Source organism: Pelophylax lessonae (genome assembly GCF_965119305.1).
Source record: "Pelophylax lessonae genome assembly, chromosome: 1".
Lineage (NCBI taxonomy): Eukaryota > Metazoa > Chordata > Amphibia > Anura > Ranidae > Pelophylax > Pelophylax lessonae.
In genome coordinates, this window is record NC_138768.1 from 516,436,226 (window position 1) to 516,449,204 (window position 12,979).

The 12,979-nt window shown below is 42.8% G+C and overlaps 1 protein-coding gene across 1 annotated transcript; it reads right to left on the reverse strand.

Moving 5' to 3' along the window:
* Positions 1-586: 586 nt before the first annotated feature.
* Positions 587-12,713, reverse strand: LOC309568743 (gap junction beta-1 protein-like). Its single transcript, XM_082274507.1, has 2 exons — positions 12,533-12,713; positions 587-1,492 (listed from the first exon to the last, which is right to left on the reverse strand). The coding sequence occupies exon 2, from the start codon at positions 1,480-1,482 to the stop codon at positions 799-801; it is 684 nt and encodes a 227-aa protein (XP_082130633.1). The 5' UTR covers positions 1,483-1,492; positions 12,533-12,713; the 3' UTR covers positions 587-798.
* Positions 12,714-12,979: the final 266 nt, after the last annotated feature.

The window sequence follows — 12,979 nt, forward strand, 5'->3', positions numbered from 1 at the left end:
ACACACACAGAAAACAAAATACTTTTTTTTTTAGTAGAGTAGGGAAAGGCTAATTGCCGGTTCACACTACTCCGACTTGTCAGGCGACTTGGTCGCCTGACAAGTTGTGCTCCATTTTGTGCTATGGGAACCGTTCTAATAGGAGCGACTCAAGTCGCTCCGACTTAGAAAAAGGTTCCTGCACTATTTTTGTCCGAAGTCGGAGCGGCTTGAATTGACTTCCATTATGTGAAGTCGGTACAAGTCGCGCCAAAGTGACGGTGCACGGCAACTTGTTCAAGTCGCCCGAAGTCGTGTCGCCATAGTGTGAACCGACTCTAAAAGCCCTGTATGGGGTTATTGCTGTCTGTGTCAATGTGGTAGCTATTCCCTCCACTCTTTGGCCACTAGGAAAGTAAGGGGAAACCCTGGATAACAGTTAAACCCAGGGGTTTCCGATCCATCCTTATTCTAACCAAAACTATAAAACAAGAAAAGTTTTGGTTGGACTTAACACAACTTTATACAACTTCCTTAAATAATTAGCTTTAACACAGCAAACAAGTACAAAAGGAAATTATATCAATTGCAACAGTGATATATATCTAACAATGACTTCTTTGGATTATTACGTCGTAAAAAGGGAAGCAAATTTGGACTTTGGTCTCTAATTTGTTGTCACAGCTGTTCCCGAGATGCAGTGAACAAACGGACAATATTTTGCTAGCAAAAAGATCTGAAATTAAATTTCAAGAAATGCACAGTACAGTAATCATGATTTTTCTTGCAATAGGCATCCTAAAATGCAGCGTAACACTGCTAGAAGCGTTGCTTCTTGGTTTGCACCTGACTGGCTGAGGACCTCCCTACGTTCTGGATAGACAGTAGACAGGTTAGTAACTCCCAGAAGCAAATCATGGCGCCGCCTGCAGAAGCTGCACAGTGGCACAAGTTAAAGATATCCTTGGCAGCCGCGTTTGCATCTGTGCAGAAAACAAATGGTTCGCACAGTGTAGTATGGCACTGAATTGTCCTCTTCTGCACAAATCCTTCGGTTACTTTATAAAAGGTTAAAATGAAAAGGCCTTCAATAAGTATCCGGCTCATCAGAGCGATTATGTGTAATTTCATTTGAACAGTCCTTCTCCGGAGTTGAGAATGCAGCCATCCTTCCTTCCCCTGGTAGGCTGAGCGAGTGAAACAGGCCACACACATAGACTGAGTAAGCAGTGCTACCATTTGTAAAGCGAAAAGGTTAAATGAGGAGAATGGGGAAAAGTCATCAAAGCAGCTTGGCTTACAGAGAAGTTTTGAGGTGTTACAATGGAAGTTCTTCTCTTCATCCAGCCATACTGTCCGATATCCAACCATTAGGATTCCAAGTCGAGCACAAAGGAGTACAGCTGAGCTTACACGACCTATTCGTGAGGCGAGAGATGAGGACCCACTCAGAAGGCAAGTGGCTATTTCCACTTCTTGATATGCTTCAGCAGTCATAGCCATGACTGATTGCCTGAAAATGTACAGTAAATAGTTGTAAGCAGGTACATAAAACAGTATTGCAAACCATTACTATCTAGATTCGAATGGAAAGGGGGCACAAAATTAGTGCCCATACACATGGGACAGTGGATGCCATTTTTATAATTCAGGTTTATTAAAAAAAAAAAAAAAAAATATATATATATATATATATATATAATAGGTTTTATCTGAGGTAATTTAGGATGTTGCCCCTTTAAGAAAGGTAACGTGTATTATGGCGGGAAGACTTTAAAGCGGAGTTCCAGCCTAAACCCACTCACCTGTCCAACGGTCCAGCAATGCGGCCCGCCCGAAGCCTCACTCTTCTCCCTCTCTGCTCTGCGGCGCCGGCATCACTGGTGTGGGCACCCGGCTGTGATAGTTTGCGGATTCACAGGGTACGCACTGCGCATGCGCGAGTTGCGCTACGCGTCGTGATTGGCCGGCAATCTTCTGGGACCTCTGACATGTCCCAGAAGATTGCAGGGATGGAGGAGGAGAGGAGAACTTCTGCTCAAGGCGCCGCGGCGCTCAGAGCGGAAGTGGGAGCGGGTACATGTCAAAACTAGGTACCCGCTCCCCCCCCCCCCCCAAAAAAATGACATGCCAAATGTGGCATGTCAGGGGGTTAGAACTACCTAAAGCGGAAGTTCCACTTTTGGGTGGAACTCCGCTTTAATTACACGTGCCTTTCTAGAGCTTTCTGTGCCCCCCTATAAAAGGGGGAGTTCTGTCAGCTCGTTGGCGAGCTCCCCTCCTTCCCACCCTGTCGGAGGCACTTTTATGTGGTATGTCACCCTTGATGCAAGGGGGGACTTTCGTTATAATTACTTTGAATTATATTTCGCTTGACTCCTTTGACTAAGCAATATACGCTATTAATTGATTTATTTATTTGATGCTTCTTGGAATTTTTAAAGAATTTATTTATTTACATTAAACCAATAAAGTGCCGCGGCCATTTCTATGCCATAAATATTTGTGTCTGAGCCTTTTATTGGTAAGTTTTCATAGATATTACTGTTAAGTTGGAATAGTGCATCCTTCTGTCCCGTGTCAAATTGCTCAAAACTGATATTTTACCGTTCGGTTCCATGCAGTGGAAAATCGCCGCCGTGCCGTACCGAATCGTTCCTACACCATACCATGCGGTACCAGCAGTGGAAAAGCACAAAAGCGAGCCGAACTGTTCGGTTTCATGCAGTGGAAAAGCGCCATTTGTCATTTTTAGGCCTCTTTCACACAGCCGCTCCGTATGTCCGTATATCACCCCATCCGTTTGCATGTCAATGGGATTGCGGATGTCAGCGGATGACCATCCACTGACATCCGATTTGCGTCCTTTCAGTTCTGTTCCGTTTTTTAGAACAGAACAGAACCCTATTTTTCATCCGCTGACATCCGCAATCCCCATAGACTTACATTATGTCCGTATATCATCCGCAAATGGATGGGATGATATGCGGACATACGGAGCGGATGACACAAGTGTCATCCGTGTCCGTGGAAAAAAAAAAAAAAGTGCCGGAGCGGAGGAAAAAAACGGAGCGGCCGTGTGAAAGAGGCCTTAGGCTGACTGGCTGTTTAACTTAATACAAAATATAGTGCAAATAATATAATCCAGTGATGATCTATATGGACGCTCATTTTAGCAAAGTCTTGCTATATAATGTATCAACCAATTGGAACACAGAGGGTGGGGTATATATACACCGAGAAAATGGCCGCTGAACAACTTCCTGATGGCGCTATTTATGAAATGCATTGATGTTGGTTACAGCGGTATCACTTTCTGTTTCGTCACATCCGCCCCCGGTGAAACGCAGGTGGAATGCACACTGGGACTGAGTGGCGTTCTAAACAAACCAAGCTATTAAAGCGGGTGCCGCTTGCAAGCACAAGAATATGTGAGTGAACCCTGTTTGTTTTTTTTTACCTATTTTTACAATAAAAAGATTATTGCGCGATGATTTGTTTTATTTTATATTTTGGGGAACCCCTGACATTTACTCTTATGCTGTGGAATGAGCATACAACCTTCCTACTGCTAGCCCAGGGGGCAACCTAGTGATTTTGGCATATCTATATTGGAGGATTACCAAGCTGATCCCAGAGACAAGAAGCTCTATTATAAGTGAGCTGGGTCCTGGTGGCCCTCAGTCCTTAGGTGAGTGGCCCTTTCTTATAAGGGTGGAGGGGCACTATCTTTAAGCACCTATTTTCAAGGAGAATACAGAGCACCTATCACATGTGGTGATTTGAAGATTTTTATGTTGTTATGGACATTTAACCACTTGCCGACCGGTCACGTTGACCGTACTGCGGCAAAGTGGCTCAATACCGTCCAGCAACGTAGACCTACGTCGCTGGACTCCTCCCCTTGTGGGCGGCGCACGCGTGCCGCCAGAGACTCGCTCCCGCTGTTTTCAGTCACAGCAGGAATTGGGCCAGGGGAGGAGGGCAGTGGTGTATTTAGGTTTTGTACTGCCCCAGGCCTGACTAAACTTGTGCACCCCCTAATTTAAATATAACCCACCCCTTCCTGTAAAGGCCACACCCCTTCATGTTTTTGACCCGCCCTGTCATCGGTAAACCACAGACCACAACCACAGTCTATCAGTGCAGCCTTATCAGTACCCATCAGTGTGGCCTATCAGTGTCTAATAGTGCAGCCTATCAGTAAATCATATTAGTGCCTATCAGTGCTGCCTTATCAGTGCAGCCCCATCAGTGTTTCTTATTAGTGCCACCTCATCAGTGGCCATCAGTCCAGCCTCATCAGTGGCCATCAGTGGCCATTAGTACAGGCTTATGTCACAGGATTAGTAGGATTATTCCTTTCTTTTAAGAAATTTGGACTTGTGTTTGCTGCCACTGATTGTAATCATAGGATTATTTCACTTATTTGTATGACTAGAAAGTCCATTGTTGTTATACAAATAAGTGAAATAATCAGTGGCAGCAAACACAAGTCCAAATATCTTCTAAGATAGGAGTAATCTTACTAACCCAGTGACATATTGCGATCGCACATATGAGGTGAGCAAGTCTAAAATATTATTGCCATCATATACAATAAAGTCTTAATTGTATATGATGCAATTTAATATGCTCTCTCAAAGACAAGGATGTTTAAAGAAATGAAATTATATTATTGACATAATGTCTGCCATACCTGAGGGCGGAGGAGGGTAGGCGGAGCATTAAGCTGCAGTGCCACACTTATTAACATTGGGGGCTATCGGGCCAGTTGTATTAAGTGTGGTCGGTTGGCCTGTACCGGCCGATCAGGACATTCGGACAGACGGCAGTCTGTCCGAATGTCCTGATCGGCCGGTATTATCATACTGGCAGGTAGCAGTGTGACTGCTTTATGGGGTGCCAGACTGATTTGCCTCCTGGACCCTGCCCTCTGGCCCAATTTGCCCCATAAGACTGGCACTATACTAAAAGTGTAGCGTAACCCGGCGTGGGACCCTTCTCGTGCGGGAGCCAGGAGCAGGCTGTTTTTTTTTCATGCGGGCTGCAGCTTTTTTGCTGCCCCCCTGCAAAGTGCCGCCCTAGGCCTGGGCCTTGTTGGCCTAGGCCAAGATACAGCACTGGAGGAGGGGCGGTGATCACCGCCGCTCTTCCCCGATGGCATGGGATCGAGTGTGGAGATCCGCCCGCTTGTGTAAACAAAGCAGGCGGATCTCCTAAGTGACAAACAGTGACAGATTGCAGGATTCAGCATAGCTGAACCTGCGATCTGTGCCTGTGTCACATAGTCCCCTCCCCCCACACACATTAGTAAGCACCAAGCATACATTAACCCCTCCCTCTCCAATAAAGTTAACCCCTTCCCTGCCAGTGTCATTTTTACAGCAACAGTGCATATTTATAGCACTGATTACTGTAGTAATCACTGGTACCCCCAAAAGTGTCAAAAATGTCAGTCAAGGGTCCGACCTGTCTGCCGCAATGTCGCAGTCCCGCAAAAAAAAATTCACAGATCACCGCCAGATCGCCGCCATTACTAGTTAAAAAAAAAAACAATAAAAATGACATAAATTTCCCGTAGTTAGTAGCTGCGATAACTTTTGCGCAAACCAATCAAAATTCGCTTATTGCGATTTTTTTTACCAAAAATATGTAGCAGAAAACAAATTGGCCTAAAATGTTAAAAAATTTAGATTTTTACATTTTTTTCAAAATTGTCGCTCTTTTTTTGTTTATAGCGCAAAAAGTAAAAATAAAATTTAATATATTGGATATTTTTAACTGTCAAAGTAGAAAAATATTGTTATTTTTTCAAAATTGTCGCATTTTTTTATTAATATCGCAAAAAATGAAAATCGCACAGGTGATCAAATACCACCAAAAGAAAGCTCTGTTTGTGGGGAAAAAAGGACGTAAATTTTGTTTGGGTACGGCGTTGCATTACCGTGCAATTGTCAGTTAAAGTCGCACAGTGCCGAATCGCAAAAAGTGGCCTGGACGTAGGACAGCAAAATCCTCCGGTGGTAAAGTGGTTAAATTGTTGTGTGATATTTTGTATCTATGTGTTTTTAAATTAAACTGAATTGTAATTTTTTGACTATCATATCGATCTTTAGGAGATCACATACTATTTACGTTCTATCACAACAGCACCTCAAAATCAACATATAACTAAAAAAAGAGATCTAAAATATCAGCAGAAAAATTATAGCTAAGAAGATGAAGCAATGAATTACAGCTGACAAGGATTAACTAAGAGTTGATAAAGATTTAAATGGGAACATTTTCATAAAAGTTAATTTGACCTACAAGGTTATTTTAACCACTTTAAGACCGGAAGGATTTTCCCCCTTAATGACCAGGCCCTATTTTGCGATTCAGCACTGCGTTTCTTTAACAGACAATTGCGCCGTTGTGCGACGCTGTACCCACATTTTTCCCACAAATAGACAAATAGAGCTTTCTTTTGCTGGTATTTGATCACCTGTGCGATTTTTATTTTTTGCGCTATAAAAAAAAAGAGCGACAATTTTGAAAAAAAAAAAAACAATATTTTTCACATTCTGCTATATAACTTTATCAAAAAAAGAAAAATGTAAAAATCTATTTTTTTTTAACATTTTAGGCCAATTTGATTTCTGCTACATATTTTTGGAAAAAGAAAATCGCAATAAGCGTTTTTAGATTGGTTTGCGCAAAAGTTATCGCGTCTACTAACTACGGGAAAGATTTATGTCATTTTTATGGGTTTTTTTTTAACTAGTAATGGTGGTGATCTGAGATTTTTTGCGGGACTGCGACATTGCGGCGGACAGATCGGACCCCTAACTGCCATTTTTGACACTTTTGGGGGTACCAGTGACATTACTACAGTAATCGGTGCTAAAAATATGCACTGTTACTGTAATAATGACACTGGCAGGGAAGGGGTTAAATGTAAGCCTAGGGGAGTGATTCTAACTGTGGAGGTGCGTGGCTTGTGAAATGACCATAGAGACATGTGATCCTATATAGAAGGATCACATGAGCTCTATGATCATTTCAGGGAGAAGAACGGTCGGCTGTGTTTACAACAGCTTCTCTCTCAGCGGGAAGCAATCGCGGGTGTCAGGCAGCAATCGGAGCCACCTGACCCGTGCATCGGCTTCCCCCCTGCAGAGTGGGGGGGGGGGGGTGGGAGCGCGCCCCCTAGCTTTCCGCGCGCGACCGACGTAGACCTACGTCGGTTTGCGCAGGAGAGCCACCCTGCCGCAGTAAATAGGCGGCGGGTGGTTGGGAAGTGGTTAAACTACATCATATGCAGCTCACAGGTTACCCTTGTGGTCTGCATTTGAATGAACTAGTCACGCAGTGATGGGGAACCTTGGCACCCCAGATGTTATTGAACTACATTTCCCATGATGCTCAGCTACACTGCAGAGTACATAAGCATCATGGGAAATGTAGTTCTAAAACAATTGGGGTGCCAAGGTTCGCCATCGCTGATTAGTGTTAACAAATTTGTGGCTAAGGTTTGCAGTCCAGTGTCCTGTGCGATTCTGTTCACCAGTTCAGGTGTGATTCAGGTGCAAATTTTTTCCTAAATTTGAACCTGAACCGGACCCAAAAATTCACAGGATCCTTTTCAAAACCGCACGACAGCCGCCCTGGACATATGTGAACCGGATCCATTGAAAGCCATTCACACTAACATATTATGCGAATTGGATATGGTTAAAAATGCATCCAATTCGCATATCACAATCATACAATAGCCACTTTGGAAGTTAGATAACTGAACTTGCCAGTATGTTCTAGGGGAAAACCATAGCTAACATGGCAAGAACATACTAATCCACTGTAGTGGCTACCAACTGTCTATTTTAAAGTTAGTATTATAAAATACAGGCATGGTGGGGGATGTCAAATTTTACATTTCGTGTGCTGTGTAAGAGAAGTAAACACATGCTGTCAGCTGATATTACTCCATTAATATGCTTGATAGGACGAGACAAAAAAAAAAACACTTGGGTAAGTGGTGTAAGCCCTGGTTCACACCAGTGCGACTTGTCTTGCGACTTGACAGTTCAAAATCTCATGACAAGTTGCGGCCCATTTGCCACAATGGAGCAATTAAATATGGTGCGACACTTGCCTGACCGCCGCACGACTATTTACTGCGCTTACAGGTAAAGTGACGTAGGGGTACGTCGCTCGCCCACGCCCCCGCTCGTTTCCTGGGGAGCCAGTGCGTGTGACCGGCGGCTCCGATGGCTGCCGGCCACTCACAATCTCCCGCAGGAGAGGGAGAAAGACAGACAGCTGATGTAAACACAGTCATCTGTCATTCTCACTGAAGTAATCACAGAGGCTATGTGATCCTGCTATGTAGGATCGTATGTCTCTGTGATTACATCACAAGCCACGCCCCCCACAGTTAGAATCACGCCCCTAGGGACATACTTAACCCATTGATCATCAGTAAAGTTAACCCCTTCCCTGCCAGTGTCATTTTTACAGTAACAGTGCATATTTATAGCACTGATTACTGTAGTAATGTCACTAGTACCCCCAAAAGTGTCAAAAATGTCAGTCAAGGGTCCGATCTGTCCGCCGCAATGTCGCAGTCCCGCAAAAAAAAAAATCCGCCATTACTAGTTAAAAAAAAAACAATAAAAATGATATAAATCTTTCCTGTAGTTAGTAAACGCAATAACTTTTGCGCAAACCAATCAAAATACGCTTATTGCGATTTTTTTTACCAAAAATATGTAGCAAAAAACAAATTGGCCTAAAATGTTAAAAAATTTTGAATTTTTACATTTTTTTTTGAGAATTTCATATAAACAAATGTGAAAAATATTATTTTTTCAAAATGATCGCTATTTTTTTGTTTATAGCGCAAAAAATAAAAATTGCACGGGTGATCAAATACCACCAAAAGAAAGCTCTGTTTGTGGGAAAAAAGGACGTCAATTTCATTTGGGTACAGTGTCGCACGACCGCACAATTGTCCGTTAAAGTCACGCAGTGCCAAATCGCAAAATAGGGCCTGGTCTTTGAGCAGCCAAATCCTCCGGGGCTTAAGTGGTTAAAAGTCAGCAGCTACAAAAAGTGTAGCTGCTGACTATTAATAAACACACTCTCCTGTCCCACGAGCCAGCGATGCAGGCGGCGCCGGCATCTCTAATGTGGGCACCCAGCTGTGACAGCTTGCGCCTTTTCAGCCAGGTGTGCACTGCTCATGTGCGAGTTGCGCTGCGCTTCCTTAGTGGCCGGGCAATCTTCTGGGGCCTGTGACGTGTCCCAGAAGATTGCAAGGAGGGAGGGGGAGGTCTAGGTGGCCCGAGCGGAAGTGGGAGCTGTACCTGACAAAACTAGGTACCCGCCCCCCCCCAAAAAAAAATGACATGCCAAATGTGACATGTCAGGGGGTCAGGAGCACTTAAAGCAGAAGTTCCACTTTTGGGTGTAACTCCGCTTTAAGTCGCAGCGACTTTGAAAAAGGTTCCTGTGCGACTTGCGTTGACAGCTGTTCAAGTCGCACAGAGTGTCAGCAAGCCGCAATGAAATCGCACGGAATAGTTGACACTACTTCAAAGCCTCACTGGTGTGAACCAGGGCTAAAAAGTAAGAATTAAGAGGAAGTAACTGAATGTTATAAGCTTGTTTAGCCTCTCTGGTGCAGCTTCTGTTTAGGGAATTTGTTTTTATCTCATTAAATATTCGTAAAGCTAATTCATTTTCTCTCATTAGTGACTCTGACTAAGCAGTGTGTTTCTTAGAAAATCTCTATTGTGACAGCATTGCCTGGCATTCTTCCTAGCATCAAATTTAATTAAACATGGATGGTCATCCTGCAGCTAAAATATGTATTTCTGCTGTTACAAACTGTGGAACTGTAACATTATTATTCCCTCCAGGTTAACTTTGAAAATAAACGATAAATGGTGTCACCCTAATTAAATTAAGGTGTTCCGAGCAGCAATCAGAAAGCTATAGATTGGTTTATGTCAAAGCCATATTAATAGGGTAATGCTATCGTAATTGACAACAAATGATGTAGAAAATAAAAATAATAAAAAAGGATAAATAATATCTAATTAAGGATTTAAGCATTAAACAAAATGTGTAACCAAGAAAAAAGCTTTTATCCTATTTGTATGAGACAAATGGATAACATTAGCCTCTTCATCTATGAGACCTAAAGCTGACCATGCAAAGTTTGAATTTCGCCTAATGGGAAGCCATATTCTTCAATTGAAAAATCGTCAGTCAGACTATGGTTTAACCCCTTTAAGGACCGCCCACTGTACATATACTGCGGCAGGGCAGCCCTTAAGTGCAAAATGACGTATATGTACTTGATTTTGCTTTAAGGCCCTAGGGGGCGCCCGCCGCAGCACCGCTCCCGCTGTGATGAGACACAGCAGGAGACAGTCCGTGGAACCCGCAACCGCCGCTGGCCTCCCGCGATTGTCAAGGAGACCAACAGAACGGCCGTCTGCTTATGTAAACAAGGTAGACGGCTGTTCTGTCAGACAGGAAGGGAGAGATCGTGTGTTCCCAGTAATCAGGAACACCAATCTCTCTTACTGCAGTCAGTCCACTCCCCCCACAGTTAGAAAGCACTCCCTAGGAGCACACTTAACCCCTTGATCGCCCCTGGTGTTAACCCCTTCCCTGCCAGTGTCATTGATACAGTTACAGTGAATATTACTTAGGACTGATCGCTGTATTGGTGTCACTGGTCCCCAAAAACTGTCACTTAGTGTCAGACTTTTCCGCCGCAAAGTTGCAGTCCCGCTAAAAATCGCTGATCGCCGCCATTACTAGTAAATGCAATAAAAAAGAAAAAAGTCCGTAAATCCAGCCCATAGTTTGTAAACGCGATAACTTTTTGTGCAAACCAATTAATATACGCTTTGTGGGACCTTTTTATACCAAAAATATGAAGCAGAATACAATTTGGCCTCAACTGATAAGGAAATTAGATTTTTTTTATTGGGAATGTTTTATAGCAGAAAGTAGAAAATATATTTTTTTTAAAATTTCAAATATATATATATATATATATATATATATATATATATATATATATATATATATATATATATAAAATGTTTGGGGGTCCATAGTAATTTTCTAGCAAAAAAAAATACATTTTATTACATGTAGGGCAGGAGTGCCCGAATTGGCTTGGGAGGCGAATTACTGTTTCACTATACGACCCACTGAGCTAGACCAATGCCTTGTTAATCACCTAACGACCGCCCGCTTTTAATGCAGCAGGTCGGCTACATCCCGTGAAATGACGTACCTGTACGTCGCTTCACGGGACCGCTAGCGGGGGGGGGGGGGGGGGGGGCGCGGGCGCACGGCCAGAGGCCATTCGCCACAAAGGAAGCCAATCAGCAGGTTCAGCGGTCGCGATTGCCGCTGGGCACCCGTGACTGCTCCTCGTGGAGACAGAATGGTGGTCTGCCATTGTAAGCACGGCAGACCGCTGTTCTGTCAGTTATGAGCAGAGGGTTCCGGTGTTCCTCTTACTTAGGAACATAGGTCTCTGTGTTCATGCAGAAAGCCCATCCGTGCCACAGTTAGAAAGCACCCCCTAGGGACACATTTAACCCTTTGATTGCCCCTGGTGTTAACACCTTCCCTGCCAGTGTCATTATTACAGTAAAAGTGCATATTTTTAGCACTGATTACTGTAGTAATGTCACTAGTCCCCCCAAAAGTGTCAAAAATGTCAGTTAGGTGTCCGATCTGTGCGCCAAAATGTCGCAGTCCCGCTAAAAATCGCTGATCGGCGCCATTACTAGTAAAAAAAAAATGTAATAAATAAAAATGACATAAATCTTTCCCCTAGTTTGTAGACACGATAACTTTTGCGCAAACCAATCAATATACATTTATTGAGATTTTTTTTTACAAAAAATATGTAGCAGAATACAAATTGGCCTAAAATGATGAAAAAAATAGATTTTTAATTTTTTTTATTGGGAATGTTATATAGCAAAAAGTAAAAAAATATTATTTTTTTTTCAGAATTGTCGTTTTTTTTTTGTTTATAGCGCTAAAAATAAAAATCGCACAGATGATCAAATACCACCAAAAGAAAGCTCTATTTGTGGGTAAAAAAAGGGCATCAATTTTATTTAGCTACAGTGTCGCATGACTGCGCAATTGCCAGTTAAAATAATCATAAAAAAATGGGCTGGTCGTTAAGGGGGTAAAACCTTCCGGTCCAGAAGTGGTTAAACGTACATATTACTATCTGGATCGGTCAGTTTTTCTATACAAAAGCGGTCAATTTAGAGAAATACACAAACTGCCCAGAAGACAACTCAATTCCGTGCCCTTACCCTACATCTCTTACTACATGAAGATTTCTAATGGAAAGGAGGATGTTCATTTTTATTTGATGGTAAGGAAATATAAAATCATAAGACGCAAAGTATATTTTTATCACTGGCGATGGAAAAAAATAATTCCAGTGATTAAATAGTGCATTATCATAATGGATGGTTACAGCATTGTTCTAGCATGTAATAGAAGCCATTCTTACCTAGGTGTCCTGGTTACGGTTTCTTCCTATACAACGTTGGATCAGCTTTCAGGCCTGTATTTCCCTCTTCTGATCTGAAATCTTTTGGCCGGATTATTTGTTGTACATTGCCTCCAAGCTCTTTACACACGGTCGGAGTCCTTAGCCTTTGCTGGGCTCTGTGTGACTTGTTCCCTGTCTCTATGACACAGCTCTTCCTCTTTTTCTGTCCTGAGCTTTTTGTTTATCCACAAACAGTAGCCAGGGATGGGAGGAGAAAGGGTGATAAACAGAGATCAAGAAAGGTGGGGATATGGCAGGATCTCAAACTCTTCTCTTTTTAACTCTTCTAGAAGTACAGCAACCATGAAATGTTTCAAAATATGAAGTAGCTAATAGGTTCATGTTTCTCAAATTATTCGTAGATACTGCCATAGGTGTTCCTGTATTTGAGATTGTGTAGCAGGG